Source organism: Etheostoma spectabile, chromosome 23 (genome assembly GCF_008692095.1).
Source record: "Etheostoma spectabile isolate EspeVRDwgs_2016 chromosome 23, UIUC_Espe_1.0, whole genome shotgun sequence".
Lineage (NCBI taxonomy): Eukaryota > Metazoa > Chordata > Actinopteri > Perciformes > Percidae > Etheostoma > Etheostoma spectabile.
The window spans coordinates 21,535,899-21,555,840 of record NC_045755.1 but is presented as its reverse complement, the minus strand read 5'-3'; the positions used below and the strand labels follow the sequence as shown (position 1 = coordinate 21,555,840).

Here is a 19,942-nt window from a genome sequence, read left to right as displayed (position 1 = left end):
CACTGACACGCCTCGCCCACATTTGAAATTCCTTGATTAGTGATGTCACTAATGGAGAAAGATAGCCAAGTGTTTCATATGTGCTGCCCATAGGTGCTGCCTGAGGAACCACAGCCTGCCCAAAGGCTTCTTTCAATTTGGTTGACAAATCACAACAGAGCGGGCCAGCTGACCAATCAGAGCAGACTGGTTTTTTTTTCAGTAAGACGGGCCAAGAGCTCAGACAGAGTGTTTCAGCAGGTAACCATAGTCCTCAGAAATCCACTAGAGGTTAGAATAGCTGAATGAATAGGAATGTTGTGGATATAGACTAGGGGAATTGCAATTCTACCAAGCCACGGCCAAGTGAACCAATCCCAGTTGGTATGGTCTTTTTGAGATGTGCACGTCGGGCTAGGTTGTAGGGTCCTACTGTACGTACATTACCACGGCGTGGATGTAAAGCAAGAAGTAGGCCTACCTTTTGAAGCTGCAGCGTCCTTACTCTCAGCAGAGGAGTCTGTCTTTTCCTTGTCCTCCCCGTTAGCCTCGTCTACTTCTTCCTTCACCGTGGTCAGCTCAGGCTCGCTCTTATACAGCCGGTAGTCTGGAGCTTGCTGTGAGGGGACATTGTTCAGGGTCAGAATACAAAAACACGCATGCATGTGTCTGTCTGTGTGCACACACAGACACATGCATGCACAGACAGACAGACACATACACACACACACAAACACACATAAACAGACAGAGAGACAGACTGACAGAAACACACATACACGCACACACACATAGACTAACAGACAGAGACAGATACACACAAACACACACAAATAGACAGACCGACATACACATACACACACACGTAGATGGAGACACACACACGCAAACACACACACGCACACACACATGCACACACAGACAGATGGAGACACACACCACACACACACGGAGGGTGGAAACCTTGTATGTCCCAATTGTAAACTTCAGAATCCCCAAAAAGTGCTTCATGGGCCATACAGAATGAAGAATTGTAGATTTTACAATTTTACAAATCTCACATTATATTGCAAGTATATGGCAAAGTAGGACCATCCTGCAAGTGGGAAAACATCTTCTCTAAAAAGTCAAGATATTTGAAGTCATAGTTCTGGTAGTTCAAGATCAAAGTTGTAATTCAACATGAAAATAATTTCTAGAATAAAGTTGTGATTTTAAACTAAAGAAAAAGTTCAGGAAAAAGTTAAAAGAATGAACTCATAGTTTCACTAAGAAAAGATATGGTTCTTCATAGCATTAAGAAGTGCCATTGTAATAGTACAGGCATAAAGGAGAGTTCTCTGTGCTAGTAAACAACACTCAAAGTAGAAGGCAAGACACACTGTAAGTGTACAACATCACACTCACAACAATGGAGTTCCACAAATGCATAGACCAGAATGGGTCAGGATGGGTCAGGATGGGTCTGGAGGGGTCTGAAAGAGTCTGAATGGGTCTGCATGGGTCAGAATGGGTCAGGATGGGTCAGGATGGGTCTGGAGGGGTCTGAAAGAGTCTGAATGGGTCTGCATGGGTCAGAATGGGTCTGGATGGGTCTGGATGTGACACTGTAGTTAAGTGACAGACACTGAAATGAATTACATGGCTCCAAAATGGCCCTTGTTGAGGAATGATTCTCTTCAGTGTATATTAGTTCAGCCCTTAGGCTGGATTTGAGATGTGAGAATTATGGCTGAATGATGAATTGTTTTTTTTAAACGGAAATTGTGATTTGAAAGAATGCGATTAGCTAATCGTGAAGACCGCGATTTTCGCATGGGCAAAATTTGATTGAATGTTAATTGCATTATTTGGTTTAACAATTTCCATTCTTCTTTTCATTGTAGAGATAAATGCTGGAATAATGTTACATATCACGGATTGTTTGCAGAAATGTCCTATTTTCAGGGGATTTTTGATCTATTATGTATAACTTTATTTAACATGATGGTAGAAGGTGTACTATATAGATGTTGTTGTTGAACTGGGTCCTATCAGACATTTCAGTTCACAGAAAAGTACAGATTTTTTTAATTGAAATTATTTATAACTTATTATAACTCTATCTTTTGGAATAAATGTTCTGTGTTTTACTGCTGTGTTCCATGCTGGTTAAAGGTCCCATGGCATGAAAATGTTACTTTATGAGGTTTTTTAACATTAATATGCGTTCCCCCAGCCTGCCTATGGTCCCACAGTGGCTAAAAATGGTGATAGGTGTAAACTGAGCCCTGGGTATCCTGCTCTGCCTTTGAGAAAATTAAAGCTCAGATGGGCCGATCTGGAATCTTGCCCCTTATGACGTGATAAGGGGCAACGTTACCTCCCATTGCTCGGCTTTGTCCGCCCAGAGAATTTGGCCCACCCATGAGAGAGAGAAATAATGGCTTTTAAACGAGCTAAGCGGCAGTTGGTCAAGGCCACACACCCAGCCTCCACCTTGCCCCCCATCTCTTCTCCTCAAAAGCTACAGACACAGAAATGGCACGTCCTAAGGAAAGCTCATTGTGGGACTGGCTCTAGTGGCTGTAATTCCGCACCAAGGCTGAATTTTGGGAAAGAGACTTCAGATACAGTATTAGGGGACCAATAAGGTCTATATAAAAGAGACTTCAGATACAATATTAGGGGACCACTAAGGCTTATATAAAAGAGACTTCAGATACAGTATTAGGGGACCACTAAGGTCTATATAAAAGAGACTTCAGATAAGGTATTAGGGGACCACTAAGGTGTTTATAAAAGAGACTTCAGATACGGTATTAGGGGACCACTAAGGTCTAAATAAAAGAGACTTCATGTACAGTAATAGGGGACCACTAAGACCTATATAAAAGAGACCTCAGACACAGTATTAGGGGTGCACTAAGGTCTATATAAAAGAGACTTCAGATACAGTATTAGAGGACCACTAAGGCCTATATAAAAGAGACTTCAGACACAGTATTAGAGGACCACTAAGGCCTATATAAAAGAGACTTCAGATACAGTATTAGAGGACCACTAAGGCCTAAATAAAAGCATCCAAAGAGCACCATGTCATGGGATCTTTAAAAGAAAAACACTTATTGCTTCATATCCATGTTCTCATCCCTGCATAAGAATATAGAGGAAATAAAACATGTCATAGAGCACTTTAACATCAAGAGATGGTGTAACACTGCTGGTTCTCAACACTGTAACACTGGCTGATGAGCTGAACAGCTTTTACTGTAGGTTTGAAAAGACCACAGTCACACCCCTCCCCCACACCAACTCACACTTCAATCAGTCACCTTCCCCCACCTGTACACTTTACCTACCCCCCTGGGACCCCTCACCTGCACTCACGATCTGTGAAGTGGATGTGCGCCAGCTCTTCCAGAGGCAGAAGACCAGAAAGGCTCCTGTCCCAGACAGTATGTCACCATCCTGCCTGAAAATCTGTGCAGACCAGCTGGCCCCATCTTTACTCAGATCTTCAACAGATCTCTGGAGCTATCTGAAGTTCCCTCCTGCTTCAAACGCTCAACAATCATCCCAGTCCCCCAAAAAATCCTCCATCTCTGGACTAAATGACTACAGGCCTGTTGCCCTGACATCTGTAGTCATGAAGTCCTTTGAAAGACTGGTGTTGGCCCACCTGAAGGACATCACAATCCCCTTGCTGGATGCCCTGCAGTTTGCCTACAGGGCTAAAAGGTCGGTGGATGATGCAGTCAACTTGGGACTGCATTACATCCTGGAACACCTCGACTCACCAGGGGCTTATGCAAGGATCCTGTTTGTGGACTTCAGCTCAGCGTTCAACACCATCATCCCAGACATCCTCAGCAACAAACTCTCCCAGCTCACTGTGCCAGCCTCCACCTGTCAGTGGGTCACAAACTTTCTGACTGACAGGAGGCAGCAGGTGAGGCTGGGGAACATCACATCCAGCACACAAACTATTAGCACTGGCGCCCCCCAGGGTTGTGTGCTCTCCCCACTGTTTTTCTCCCTCTACACCAATGACTGCACCTCAGGAGACCCATCTGTTAAACTCCTGAAGTTTGCTGACGACACAACCGTCATGGGCCTCATTCGGGACGGTGATGAGTCGGCCTACAGACGGGAGGTGGATCAGCTGGCTCTCTTGTGCCGTCAGTACAACCTTGAGCGCAACACGCTCAAGACTGTGGAGATGATCGTGGACTTCATGAAGAGACCCCCCACTCTTCCCCCCATCACCATACTCAACAGCCCAGTGTCTGCTGTGGAATCCTTCAGGTTTCTGGAATCCACTATATCCCAGGACCTGAAGTGGGAGCCAAACTCAGTCACCATCATCAAAAAGGCCCAGCAGAGGAAGTACTTCCTGCGCCAGCTCAGGAAGCTCAACCTGCCTAAGGAGCTGCTGATACACTTCTACACAGCCATCATCCAGTCTGTCCCCTGCACGTCCATCACTGTCTGGTTTAGATCTGCCACCAAAAAAGACCGGAGCAAACTACAACGGACAGTTAGGACTGCAGAAAAGATCATTGGTGCCAACCTGCCCTCCGTCCACGACTTATACACATCCAGAGTCAGGAAACGGGCAGGAACCATCACTACAGACCCATCTCACCCCGGACACAATCTGTTCCAGCTTCTGCCCTCTGGTAGGCGCTACAGAGCACTGTACGCCAAAACCAACAGATTCAGGAACAGTTTCTACCCACAAGCCATCTCTCTGATGAACAGCTGACTTCTTACCGTCAGTGTTAGGTTCAATTCTGGTTAATAACCCAGTAACACTGTCTCTACAGCACCTGTTCACTGGTTCCACTTATTATTCCACTTATTTAGTATTTAGTATTATTCATCATTCTCATATCTCAATTATTATTTAATATTTATTCATCATTCTCATATCTCAATTATTATTTAATATTTATTCATCATTCTCATATCTCACTTATTATTTATTATTTTCTATTTACTTATCATTCCTACTCTCACATCTCTCTTATTTGTTATTCATTCATCGTTCTCATTTTCTATTTCAGAACTGTCCATAATGTTCATACTGTTCATATTGTAATATAATAACATACCATTTATCCCAGTATCCTTGCACTATGCTCCACATTTCAATAATTTTATTGATTTCTTCATTGCACTCATGCCTCTATATTGTTCTGTATAGAGTATGTCTATATTGTGCTTATATATTAGTGTGTATTTTTTGTTTTGGTTGTTTTGTGTGTAAGCACAGTGTGAGCTACAATGCTCCAAAGAAAAATTCCTTGTATGTGTCCTCATACCTGGCGAATAAAGCTGATTCTGATTCTGATTCATGTTATAATGTTCCATGACATGTTTTATCTGTTACACAATGAATATTGAACTTTAGCTAAACTTTTGAGGAAATAAATCGCATATCGAACCGTAATCGCAATATCTGGCAGAAAAATTGCAATTTGATTTTCCCCCAAACTGTTCGGCCCTACGTTAAAATGATGAACAAGAAATGTAAAACTGGATGTACACCCACAGACACGTCTGTGTGCTGATGGGTGGCGGTCACATTGGAGCAGATGTGGATGGATGGAGCAGACATGAAGGCTTCAGTGGCTCTTACGCTGTGCACTCCGTTCCTGGAGCCGGCCTTACGATCCTCGGTGCGGTGTGTGTGCGGGGGCAGGCGGCCACCGGGGTGCGATTGGTGGGGGGGCACGTGAGGGGGGCGCTCTGATGAGTCGTAGTATTGGGGGAGGGGCGGGCGGGGGGGCACACTGTCGCCCTCCCTGAGCGGTCTGATTGGCAGCAGCGTCACTGCCTGTTGACAGGTAACACAGTGGGTCTCATTCCAAGGAAGTCAAATGCTTTTACTGGACTACACTTCTGGGAGGAGTTGGGATCAGTAGTTTTTCACTGAAAATGCTGGAAATAAGGCTGATGAGAGCACAGAGAGAGAACTAAAGTTGTGGAGGGGTCTGAAAACCAGTCAGTATCAGCAAGAGAGGGTTGAACCCTAACCCTAACTCTTACCCTTTCCGATATTTCATCTTGTTATGCCACACCTGTCAGGTGGATGGATTATCTCGGCAAAGGAGAAGTGCTCACTAACACAGATTTAGACAGATTTGAGAGAAATAAGCCTTTTGTGTTCATAGACAAAGTCTTAGATCTTTGAGTTCAGCTAATGAAAAATGAAGACAAAAACAGAAGTGTTGTGTTTATAATTTTGTTCATTGTATAATATACATGGAGAAAACCCATTCATATGTTTCTGATGAATCCTTTGGCCATGTGCTTCATGTTAATTAAGGACATTTTCACACCTGCCTCATTTAGTTTGATTAAAATGGTGGTGAGAACGCACCAAAAAAGCGTACGAGACCTCCTTGATGAGCTGGTCTTGGTACGCTTTTAATAGAACTCTGGTGCGGTGGGTTTTTGGGGAGAACGTGATCCGACCCACAACCGGGCCAACCAGCATCTGGAAAGCGTACCTCCTATGGGGAGATTCTAGGCTAACAGGCCATATCCTTCTGCTAGCATCCATTGACTGCCATTCATTTTGGCGCCACTTCGACAGCAACTAACTCTACATCTGAGGCGTTTCAAAACTCTACTTGTCCATTGTTTATTTCTAAAGAAACACGACAATGTATAAAAGGCTCCATTACCTTGTAGCGCACGTTGTAGCTCCGTAGCAGACGTTTTTAAAAAAATAGGCTAACAATTGTGTCATAACCCTGCGACTTACTATCGCATATTAGAGGAATTACCAAACAGTACAGGATAAGCTCACAGGCACTTTCAAATTATTAGCTGTTTGGGTTTAATTACTGATGTTAACTAGCATGTTAGTTAGCAGCAATTAGCCTGTGCCTTTGTTAATGTTAACTAGCATGTCAGTTAGCAGTAATTAGCCTGTGCCAATGTTACCGTTAACTAGCATGTCAGTTAGCAGAATTAGCCTGTGCCTATGTTAATGTTAACTAGCAAGTTAGTTAGCAGTAATTAGCTTGTGCATATGTTAATGTTAACTAGCATGTTAGTTAGCAGTAATTAGCCTGTGTCTATGTTAGCTCCTAACATACCCTTTCCATCTCTGCTGATTGGGAATGATTGAGATTTCTCTTGACACAGCTACCAGAAGACTTACAACTTTCAGACAGGTTGCTTACGTCATATCTACGTCTTCAAGTTCAGTTGGAGTCTACGACGTAACGCTCAGCCATCACCGGAAAAGCGACTTCACCGGTCGCCGTCGAAATATGCGGCGTAGCTCTGTCCATTACTTTTACTGTCTATGGGCCACACAGGAACTCCTTCCTTTATTTACTTTCTTGTTCCCGCCCCAGACACATCTGACCAATAAGAGGAGTGAACTTGTGTGATTTGCAATGACGCATTTTGGTACGTTTGGGATTTTTCCTGGTGTGAAACGAAATCAAACCGAACCAAGGGAAAATCACTCCCAAGTTTACAAACTCATCAACTGATTCAGACCCAAGCAAACAAAATATAGGTGTGAAAACGCCCTAACACACCTGCCAGCAGGTGATACCTACATGATGTGGGGATTAATGCATATAGGGTTTTATCCCTGTTGCTTCCTCTACCAAAACCACAGACTCATTCTGTCTTCCAAAATGACTGAATTGTAGCCAGAGGCTAAAGACATGTGAAACAGCTGAGAGGAAGTGTGGTCAGTGTGTGCTGTGTGGGCCGGCTTACCTCGTTCTTCTGGAGACTGGAGAGCGGTTTAGAACCAGGTAAACCTGCTGAATATGGAGAAGAGGAACTTGAATTTATTTTTATTTATTTTTTAAAGACAAATGATTAAGCATTTTGTTGTATTGGAGACTCGTACTGCCTTCTGTGCTCCGCTGTGGTTTATTTTTGGCCAGAGCCTCCATCACGTCCTGGATCCTCCACAGCTCCTTCTGGATCTGGATGTGCCGCTGGCTGGGAGGCTCTGTCTGAGGACACACACACACACACACACACACACACAATTGCTATTAAAAGCTTGAACACCTCAACTCAAGAAGAGAGTGTGTGTGTGCGTGAGAGTGTGTGTGCATGTGTGTTACCTGCGGGCTGCCCAGGGCCTCCAGCTGCTCCAGCAGGTTGGACTTGGCCAGAGTAACGTCTGCCCCCAACCTGTCGTACTCCCTCCAGGAACGCTCCAACTCCTGAAAGCAGGACAGCAGCCAACAACAGGGTCATGTGTGTGTGTGTGTGTGTGTGTGTGTGTGTGTGTGTGTGTGTGCATGCTTGTGTGTGTATTTGTGTGAGTGTGTTGTTATAATGTTACAATGCTTGTTAGTCGGGCAACTGTGTCGTTTGTTGTACTATTTATATTTTATACACGTTCTGAATCTCACTCAGTTACTCTTGTATATAGATAGTGCCACAAACCTGTGTGTGTGTGTGTGTGTGTGTGTGTGTGTGTGTGTGTGTGTCCTCACAGTGCTGACTCTGGACAGCTCTCTGCAGGTGCTTAGCAGCCCGTTCTGCAGCACGTCCCTCTGCTGGACCAGGCTCTGGGTGGCGCCGGCGCTGGAGCCGCTCTGTTCACTCAGCTCCTGACTGGCAGACAGCAGGGCCGTCTCAAGAGTGTGCTGACACACACACACACACACACACACACACACACACACACACACACACACACACACACACACACACACATTACTTATTGTCAGCGGTGGAAAAAGTATTCACTCAGAAAAATACTCTTTTACAAGTAAAAATACTAGTACAGTAATACTAGCACAGTAAAAAGTACAGTATTTCTCTCTAAGATGTTGCAGAGTAGAAGTAGAAAGTGACACAAAAAGAAAAGGCTCAAGTAAAGTACAAGTACCTTAACATTTGGACTTAAGTACAGTACTGGAGTAAATGTACTTAGTTCCATTTCATCTCTGATTATTGTAGGTACAAGTCTACATAAAGATACAAACAATATACACAAACACACACTGGGAGCTGTACCTTCTCTCTGTGTAGCTGCTGCAGTTTCTCCTCCTGCATCCTCACCGCCTTGTCCTGCTCACACAGTCTGCTCAGCTTGGTCTGACACACACCACACACACACACACACACACACACACACACACACACACACACACACACACACACACACACACACACACACACACAGACACACAGACAGACATAAACTAAACTTTCTTTTCAACCTTATGATCTACTTGACTGAAAGCTGGGCTAGTCTTACGTCTATGTCGGCCTCCTCTGTGCGTGAGATGAACGAGCCGTCTTTGAAGTCGTCTGGAATGATCTGAAAGAGGACGCAGAGTCAGAAACGGACAGCAGGGGGTGACAACAACACATCTGTCGGCTGGACAGAGTGCTGAGAGCTCCAGCCACGAAGAGTTGCCCTCCAAAATACTACTTTGTGCAATATGGGTGGAAAAGAATGAACTCTTTTTTTTAACTTATTTTTTACTTATTTTTTTTCTAATCCACAGAGGATGCAGTGTGTCAAAGTGTGGGCTGAGAGCGGTGGAAGAAGTATACCAATCCTTTACTCCAGAAAAGGTACTAATACCACATGGTAAAAATACTCTGTTAAAAGTAAAAGTCCTACATTGAAAATGTTACTTAAGTAAAACTCTGAAAGTATCATCAGGAAAATATATTTATACTAGAACTGTCCTCCCATTGTATAAAGAGTAAAGAATCCAACCAGCTGTGTGTTTAATGGTCTCATCATCTCAGTTGGACGTGTAGGCTGTTTTAAATACTATATATTAATTCTAGGTTACTTCATAAAACAACAGCAGATTTTATAAACTACATGTGTTTAGTGTGCAGAAATTTGAATGTGTAAAGTAACTAGTAACTAAAGCTGTCAGATAAATGTAGTACCTCATCATTTCGTCTTAGGTACTGGAGTATATCTACTTTAGTTACATTCCACTACTGAACGATGACATGACTAATGTGATATGTTTCTGAAAATACCAGAATTTGATGTGAATGACATAATTTGCGTTTTGTTCAGACTAAAACATATTTATTTCCCCCAAACACTACAGATTTGAGAGAGAAACTCTTCATATGCGTCCTGCTGTTCATTTCAGAAGCAGGGAGTGAGGGGATGAAGGGATGAGCGCTCCGTGCACATTCACTAACTGCTTCATTTTCCTTGAAGCCGTTCACCCAGGTGTTACCGGGGATATTGGGGCTGAATATCATAATGTAGAGAAAGAGTGGAATTGTCTGGATGTGACTGGGAAGACAAATCCTAGCTTTGTCTCCTCTGCGTTTACAGCTCTGAGTAATTTACTCTCTAAGATCTCAGTAAACAGTTCCCTTTGATAGAAATATGAACATGGTATGATAACATCATCTGCATGGCTATCAGGCCACATAAACACTGCCCTGTGATTGGTCGATCCTGTTGGGGCTGTAGCCAGACGGGAAGCTTTGCAGACCTTACCCAGGACTTTTAGAAACTGCATGCTGGGCGAAATAAAAAGGATTTTTGTTATGTAATGTATATTATGATATATTATATATAATATTGCAATAACAATATACTACAACCAATCAAAGTTAAGGCAGCAAAAGACAAGTAGGTACTTTTAGTGTCTAAAATTATATTTCAGTCATATTTATTTTATTTTGTATTAGTGACTAGAGATGTAAATACATAATTATCTCCAATCCAGTTCTCTATTATTGAAACTTAATATTATTTTCAGGGTTAGCGAGTTTTCTTTTCTAACTCTTATGTTAGAATTATGGAAGCCAAAAGTCAAAAGATGTATCATATGTTATATTTAGCTAAATATACATTTCTATAAATAAGCCGTGGTAGGTTGATTGAATGCCCCATTTGCATGCATGTCTCTCTGCATATGTTAATAAGTTGTCCATTTAAGAAAATTCCTTTTTACATACAGTAACAAGATACACTAATCCAGTGATCGTAGTACTCTGCTTTATTTTCCTCATTCTTCATGATTATATTTCTGTTTGTCATAGTGTTTAAATGATGTCATTAATCCTCAGTAACAATACTCATTTCAGTAATGGCCAAATGTGAAACCTGGATCGATTTCCCAGGTTAAGGGATTAGGAACAAAACGTGGAGAGCACACTACATATCACTGCGGGGTTTCCTAGGATCTTTCAGTTGATTTTCATGAAAAGAACACTGACTGGGGAGAACCCTTATAAGTGTGATGATGAGGAATAAAAAACACATTAATCTCTGTGTGTAAACTGAGTCTCAGTGTATTCGCGCAAACACACTGTAATAGAAAAAAAGGTCTGTCCGTTCAATGCACCTCTGCCTTTTTAAAGCAGCAGCGCTATGACAGAACATAAACTACAATACCATTTCCTCCTGAAGAAGAGAGGGAGGCTGGCGGCTCAGTCAGACCGTGATAGATCTTAGCGGTCTGCAGTAAAGAGATAAAGTTTTCTGACAATTCCTCCAAGGGAATTTTACAGAGCACATTATTATGTCCTGTTCCAGGAGAGACGATGGTACCAGCCCACACAGAGAGAACCCCCAGGCTGCACTGTCTCATTAATAAATGCCTTGCTGTTAGAGGAATCCAAACTCTCTTCTAGAGTCCGACCGACATATAGGCAGGCCGATATTAGGCATTTCCAGAACTATTGGTATCGGCATTTATAATGGCCGATAAAAAAAATAAATAAAAAAATAAATAAAAAATAATAAAAAAAAATATATATATATATATATATATTCATTCATCAGATTCATTTATAATGACAAATAAATGATTCTGATAAATTAATATTTAAAAAATAAAATAAAACGGACGGTCAAGTATGTTATGATTGGTGACGTTGCATACAGGGCACTCTTCAACGTCCTTGTTGGCAACACTCTGATTATTTTTTTGTTTATTGTGTTTTTGTTCAAATTACTTTAAGTTTTATATCTTAAGTTTGTATTTTTATACATTTTATTTATCAGAACTTTAATATATTTTTATGTTCCTCTTTTCTGTTGTGACAATAAAGCAAATTATTATCATATTATTTTAGTGAAAACTCATAAATAACTACTAATAACTAATGTTAGAGAAATCTGTTCATGTTTTGTAACGCATTTCTGGATTAAAAAAAAAATCTGATATATTGGCATATCAGATTTTTTAATAACCAAATATTTGTCTCGGCCTTGAAAATCCTTGAAAATCAATCTTTTCTTCTACTTTCTTCTAATGTAAGTATGTATATATATACTTACACATACAGAAATGAAAAAAGAGGTTTAATGAAGATGTGGTTATAGGTGTGGCATGTTTTGAAATAGTGTTCTCTGTACACATTTTTAATAGTCACTTTCAAACTGATCTAGTCGGTGCCTCACAGGTGGAACCGGAGAACGTTTCAAACTGCTGCTAAATGTGAATAACCCTTTAAAGGTACAGCACAGTTCAACATTTTGAGACATACAATTAATAACTTTCTTTCAATGAGTAATGTGAGAAGATCTAATGGTTGTGTGTTAAGTGCGAAGCTTCAGTTATATGGAAGTTTATGGATGACAAAAGATTTGCGAGAGCACAAAACACACTTTAAGTGCTGCTCAGCCCCAGTTGGCAAGGTGTTTTCCTCTGCTTTCAGTCTTTATGCTAAGCTAGGCTAACCATGGGCAGACTCACTCTTAGAAAGAAAGTAAAAGTGTATATCTGAAAACGTTGAACTGTTCATTAAAATACTGAGGAAACATTAGGATCATTATTCTCCACAGAACATCTGAAAACATTTAGGACACACACATCCAAACAGAGTCGGCATTACCAACGTGATGAGTAGCTGTGTTGGAAACCGTTCACCTCATTCACTCACTCTCTATTCCCTATATGGTGTCCGTTAAATAGTGAACTTAAAAAACTAAACCAGATTTCGGGCACTCGCTGAAAACACATCATTGCGTGACTTGCGCTAGGAGATGCGCCCATATTTGTGTGACGGAGGCAGGCGCGCCCTAGCCTGGTCTTACCAGACTCTCTATATTTTTTTGACAAACGTTAACTTCCCTGAAGGCGGGCACTCTGTTGAAGTTTAAAACTATTGGATCTGCCCAGAGCCACGCTGGATCTGCCATAACCAATTGCTAACGTTTGGTCGTGACGTTGGCTTAGCATCGTTAACTCCTTCACTGCTAACGGAGCAAGCTGAATAATCTAACTTTTCCCGAACCCCGTGGGGAGGAGGACCACAACATCATGGCCCCCAACAAGACTCAACGAAGATTGTTCTTGCTCGGGCTTTAGCTTCTGGATATTTGGACGGACCAAATGGCTTTGCTTGCATCTTTCTCCGCCGCCATAACAGCTAACGTCATCGTTCTCAGCGATTCCCTTTGTTCACTGATTGGACCGGTACAGATGTAACACGAAACACACGAAAATTGAGCGAAAGCACGTAGGAGGGCAGAGCCAGGCTAGGGGCGCCCAGCATCATGTAAACACACCAAAACAGAAATACTTCTAATATGTCCCTGAAACAGAGCACTCAGGAGAATAGTAAAATGTTGTTTATCATATATGTTGCATGTTACATTTCCACTGTTTAGAAACTACATTTTCCTTTCCAGTTTCCACGGTTACTTGCACTTGCATTGTGGTATACAAGGAGTAAAATGTAGGATACATCATATCTACATTCAAATGTATTATTTTATAGTGGACTATATAGTGAATGAAATTAATTTGAACACCACTACAAAATGGCGAACACACTATTTAGGGAACTATTTCCGTGATAGGGAACGGTTTCCAACACAGCTAGTGTTGTAGGAAGACAGGCGGTGAGAGGAGAAATCCATGTCTACATAGCATTCCACCATGAGCCATGCTCGCTGCAGGTCACTTCCATCAGCATCAAACAAAAATCCAATGAAATGAGGCATACGGAAACCAAAGACAACTTCATACACACTGTTGATGATGATGTATGGGGGTGTCTGCTGATTAACAACTGGATCATGAACAGACAGCCTGCATCCAACGTGGTGAAACAAGGGGTAGATGGTGATGGGGAAGACACTGGGCTACCAGGGCAAAGGTCTGGTTTGAGTCCACTTCAGTCAAGTTCCAATTAAAGACTTCATTTAGAAAAAACAAGGACATTCAGTTTAGGAAAACAAACACAAAGCTCCCTTAAGTGTGTGATAGTTGTAATCAGGATGAGATTTGCCGGGTGGGGGGGGAGAGACAAAATGTATCCCCCCCTTAAAGTGAGCAATGCTACTTCACTAATAGACCATATATTATATACATATAATATAATAGAATAATTTTAAGCTAAGTCAAATGCTGTATGATGAACATACCATAGTGCCATACCATATCCATGGTATTGGAAGGGGCATTTGATTCTTGCATGTTTTGTTTTGAATGACCAAAAAAACATCCCTCCCCCCCTCTGCTTTTTTCACAAATCGGACCCTGGTTGTAATGTCCATATACTTCAATATATGTACACTGAAATGGATTTGATGTTTTAAAGCAAAAAACTAAATACTCAAAAGTTGTTTTTTTCAAGTTTTAATGTGAAATGTAGGATTACAAACATGATGCTTGATTTATGAAAGCCATTAAAAATGGTTGAACTAAATATTCCATGCCATGATGTTTTCACCCAGCAACACGGATATACACGTCGAAAGACAAATAGACGGCGTTAACACCTGACACAAGCCAGAACCTGCCAAGGACCTTACTTGCTGATAGAGTTGCGGCCTCGGTGCCGAGTTCTCGATCATAGTGTGAATCATGAAGATAAGAGGCTCATTCTCCTTCGTCTAGCGGAGCGCCAAGGAGAAAGAGGATATAATGGTGTAATAACAAAACAAAGTACGTGTTGCTTGGTTTAATGGCTGACATCCAGGAGCTGGAATGGGACTAACCCAGAGAAAACCCAGGATAAACACGACTCAGTTCGCTCACTAATTAACCCTTAATGATCAAGCCTCAGTCACTGATCAACTTACTGATCTAATACATGCCAAAGGACCATTTCTGTTTTTTTGTATAGGCCAATGTACTACAAATACTGATACTTTGCATCAGTGATGAACATTTTCCAATGCACTGATTGAAAATTGGGACAATACATGTTAAAAAAAAACGATTTGGAAAAATGGTAGTATGTGTGATTTGGAATAAACAAAATGGACCAAATTATCTTTGATGAACATGAACCTAGCTAAATGACGAAGGATACATATTGGACTGAACCTTTAGAGATCTTCAACAGGGGATCCAGGACCCCAAGGGGGGCCATCAAATTATTGTAAATCTCAAAAATGAAAATGTCTTAACACAAATCCAACATATTATTAGCAAATACAAACCACTGAAAACCCTAAGGATTCATACATGTGGCACCATGTATGTTTAAAATGTAATCATGATTTATAAAATCATGCCAACAACTATTATTTAAATAGCTCAGCATTTTTTGCACTAAAAAGTATGTATAAAGGGTTTAGGCCGAAACATCTCTTTAAATAGACTCTTTGTACAATTTTCTTTAAGCATCCAAACCCCAAGCCACTCCCTCATACACAGCCTGTCCAAGGTGAGTCTCTCCTTGAATGCACATGACCTTTTCAGAAATGAGCAGTCATATTCAATAATGCAGGAACTGTGGGGAGGCCAGATGGAACCTACAGGCCCAAAATACAGGCCCTGATCAGGCTACTCCCGCTGGATCTGGGGCTTGAACTGGGGCTTGAACTGGGGCTTGAACTGATTATGTTTTTCTTGGAATCAACCTGCTACAATACAATGTTAGTAAGATTATTTTTGATTTCTATTTTATATATATATATATATATATATATATATATATATATATATATGTTGTTTTGTCTCTAAGATGTCAGAACATGGTGAAAAATGTGGGTCAGTGCTTCCCAAAGCCCAATATGATGTTTTCAAATGTCTTGTTTTGACCACAAGTCAGAGATATTCAGTTTCCTGTCACAGAGGAGAGAAAAAACTATAAAATATTCACATTTAAGAAGCTGGAATCAGAGAATTTGTAATGTCATACATAAAGAATTACTCAAAACGATTAGGCGGGTTAACCCTAACCCTAATTATCGATTGTCGAAATAGCTGGTGACTGACTCAAAGGTGCACTGTATGTACGGTAGAACAAGCCAAACAAAAAGAAGTGTTGTGGTTCGACTAACAAAATGTGGGTCGATCTTACCTGATGAATCACATCATCAACCTTTACGATTGCAGTACTAACTACTCTTTTCAGTGAAAGACACTATCTCATTGACATTTGACTTGTCATAGTGGCCCCTGCCCTTCCTATCAGCACATGGTGCAACAATTCTCTACACACAAAATACAAATCAATCTATATCTTTGATAAAGGAACATTGGGCATCAAGAACCGGTTCCAACTTATAATCATTTTAAAAATTATGAATCCAAAGAAATCGTTTCTTTGGAATCATGTGGAACTTGATCATCGGGTTCCAAATTTGACCCGTGCAAGTTTTGGTTTCCATAGCGACCCATACTTCCAAGCTCTTGTTGTGTTGCAGCCATGAAACACAGTATATGGTGCTCTAACGTGTGGCTTTATTTTACGTTGAAAAAGCCCAGTACAACTGTGAATTACCACTGAATCAAAACAAAAGGTTCCATTTTATCTGTGATATAAGCATGTGACCGGTTCCAATTCCCCCCCTTGACAAAACGAAATTGAGAACCGGAATCAAAAGGAAGAATCGGAATTAGAATCAGAGTTGTTAAAAATCAAAATGATGCCCAACTGCTGCCGTCTGTCTGCAGCCAGCTTAAGTCTGTTGAATGATTTTCATAGCACACTGAACTCAAATAAAACCAAAAACTACCTGCAGGCCTGGAATGCATTGGAAAATGGTCAGCAGCAATATAAAAAACACCAGTCTGGTCCTCTATCTTACCTATATTACCTAAATCAATACAGAACAAAATGACAGGCGTTTAGAAACTGGGCAAAAGAGCTAAATCTGCAACTGCAGTTGCAATACAAAGATAGTGTTTTCAGATTAAAGGATTCTTAGAAAACAGGCATAGGGGTGAAGAAAAAAAGATGCACAAGAAATTGAGACAGAAATAGAAGCGGAGAGCAGAGATTATTATAAATGAAAACGCATGGAAGTTATCTAGACATAATGTTAAACAACAGTTGTTAGCTTCCACTAGGGACAACAAAAGGTTAACAAATAGAACTAAAATTGTTTTGTGTGTTGTACTTAGTAGAGACAGAGACAGGCAGGAGTAAGATAAGACGTCCTCACCTGGCTGTCCAGGTGAATAAGGTTCCTCTGGAGGTGATGAGAAAGAACATCAGTCTGCAGAAGGAAGAGAAGAAGCAGGAAAAAGTGACAGGAGCAACAAGAGAAGGCGTGAGAGGATGGAAAAAGGAAGTCAAAGGCACATTTTAACAAGAAGGAAGAGATCATAAAAAGAGAAGGCAGAGAATGTGATGACAGAGGACCGCCGCTGCATATTTCAATATCTATCGTTTATTAAGTTTAGTGAGAAAATACTGAGGAATGTGTTCTAGCTGTCTAACCTTAAAGCTATAGTGCGTACTTTCTGCCACCTCCATGAGGAATTCAAAGTAATGACAACAAAACTGTTGGCGCATCCACATGATACAAGCATTACGTGAACGCACACCACCCCCACCCCTCCTCCATGCATTAAAAAACCATGGACTCTTCAGAAGACGTAATTATCTTTGCTCAATTTTCTGCGTGCGAAAGTCGCCGGACGCCACAATTCAAGTTTGAACCTCATGATGGGTTCAAGGTGGAGGCGGAGGGATGGCCGTCTCGCAGAGTCCCGCGGGCAGATATAGCATATATACTTTGCAATATGAATCATAAATGTACAAAACTTCAAGCAGTCAACCCAAGACACGTGACAACATGCAGCACTGCAGGTAAGCATGACAATTTAAAAAAATTGTAAATCATAGACACTCTGCGCAATTATAAAGTAACTCACTCCAAATAAGCTGCCTTAGAAATGATCGGGTAAATACAAAAACAAAAACAGTCATTTATGATGTACCTGAGCTGAAGAGGGGAGCTACATTGTTTGATGCATCAGCTCCTATTCATCCATGCTCTCCTGGCCTACAACCCACAGAGAGCTCAGGCCAACATGCGTGGACTGGGGTAGTGCACCCTTACAGAACACACAGTGCTCAAACACACACACACACACACACACACACACACACACACACACACACACACACACACACACACACACACACACACACACACACCCACATCAGGTACAAATGAAAGCCCCAAATCCCAAACAAAATGACGAACACACCGTCCTGCATGTAAGTTAATGCCAGAACAGTACTCCAAGATGAAATTGAATTTGGGGTGTTCATATCCCATGTCCCATAACAGATAATCTCCTGCCACCTTCTTTGCAAACCTGGACAGGGGAAGAAGGCTGATACCCAAGTGGTTTGGATCTTTAATGATTCTCCTAGCCTTTATCTTACCTATAGTATGTTCAGCCACACACACCACTCTCTGCAGGGCCTTTCAGCCCTGTTCGGTCCTACCAGGCAGTGAGGTCCCCTGTCACGACCCTCTTGTCGGCGCAGGAGTAGAAATTCCTCAGTAGAGGCCAACCAATATATCGGTGGGCGGATATTATCGGCGGATATTAGGCATTTTCCGAACTATCGGTATCTGCATTTATAATGGACGATTAAAAAAGAACGGTCAACCATGTTCTGAGCGTTGGCGTTGCATAGTCTGTCCACCAGAGGACGCTCTACAACGTACCTGTTAGTGTTTGCGTTGCATAGTCTGTCCACCAGAGGACGCTCTACAACGTCTATGTGGGGAACACTGATTATATTTTTTTAGTTATTGTGTTTTTGTTCAAAGGACTTTCAGTTTCATATCTTAATTTGTATTTTCATGCATTTTATTTATCAGAACATTAATATATTATCAGGTTCCTCTGTTCTGTTGTGTCAATAAAACAAATTATTAACATATATTTTAGTGAGGAAATACCTAATGTTAGGGAAATCTGTTTATGTGTTGTTACGTGTTTCTGGATTGTAAAAAATATATGTATTGGTCGATATATCGGAATTTCAGATTTTTTTAATAACCAAATATTTGTATTGGTATCGGTATCGGCCTTAAAAATCGGTTGGGCTCTATTCTTCAGTATTCTTTTTAAAAATTATTATTATTTATTTATTTGACAGGGAAAATGCACACTGTTAAAGTTAGCTATAAGAAGATTTTCATCTTTAGTCCCTGGGGAGGAAACAGAGCATAACATCTCTGTCAGAAGATTAAAAAAACAGTAAACAATATGGACGGGATACGCAGCTTCCTCCGCCGTTTGAGGGGAAAGAGTCTCTGCCTGCCTTTCTCCCTACTGAGTCTGTCTGCAGCGTCCAGGTCAGACCCTTAATGAGCCCTCCTTTTCTTGCCAGACTCTTCTGTTCTGTCACAACGGATTTCATAAACAGCCGCGAAATTGCTTTCTCTAACGACACCAGATTCCATCTAAATAAACATTTATTTTAGCATCATGAAATACACTTCATTTAAACTCGACAGAAACAAAATTAAACCATGAAAGCCGTTTTGGTTCGTCTTTCCACTTTTACAACCATCACAACTCTAGTTTTGGTTAAAATAAACACAGTTTACAGATTTACATGTGACAATATGTTGGCTTTATACACGCTAAAAGTATTGTTTTTTAAAATGGAGTCTAGTGGTTAAACAGAACGGTCATGAATAGGTTTTAACTTAGAATAATAGTCTAAGGCTTTCAGTGAGAAATATAGTTAAAAAAGCACTTTTTAGTGGACCAAACTACGATGCACATTTGTCCCCATAGGGTTACATTGCAGCCCGTCATTGGCTGCT

At 41.1% G+C, this 19,942-nt stretch overlaps 1 protein-coding gene across 1 annotated transcript in view; it reads right to left on the bottom strand.

Annotated features, from left to right (window-relative positions):
* The window catches only part of LOC116673236 (pleckstrin homology domain-containing family A member 5-like), a 256,614-nt gene that overhangs the window by 22,259 nt on the left and 214,413 nt on the right, over positions 1–19,942 (bottom strand). The window contains 8 exon segments of the mRNA XM_032505424.1: positions 461–596; positions 7,711–7,757; positions 7,847–7,955; positions 8,070–8,171; positions 8,448–8,600; positions 8,974–9,054; positions 9,218–9,280; positions 17,306–17,359. Coding sequence (XP_032361315.1) covers positions 461–596; positions 7,711–7,757; positions 7,847–7,955; positions 8,070–8,171; positions 8,448–8,600; positions 8,974–9,054; positions 9,218–9,280; positions 17,306–17,359 — 745 coding nt within the window.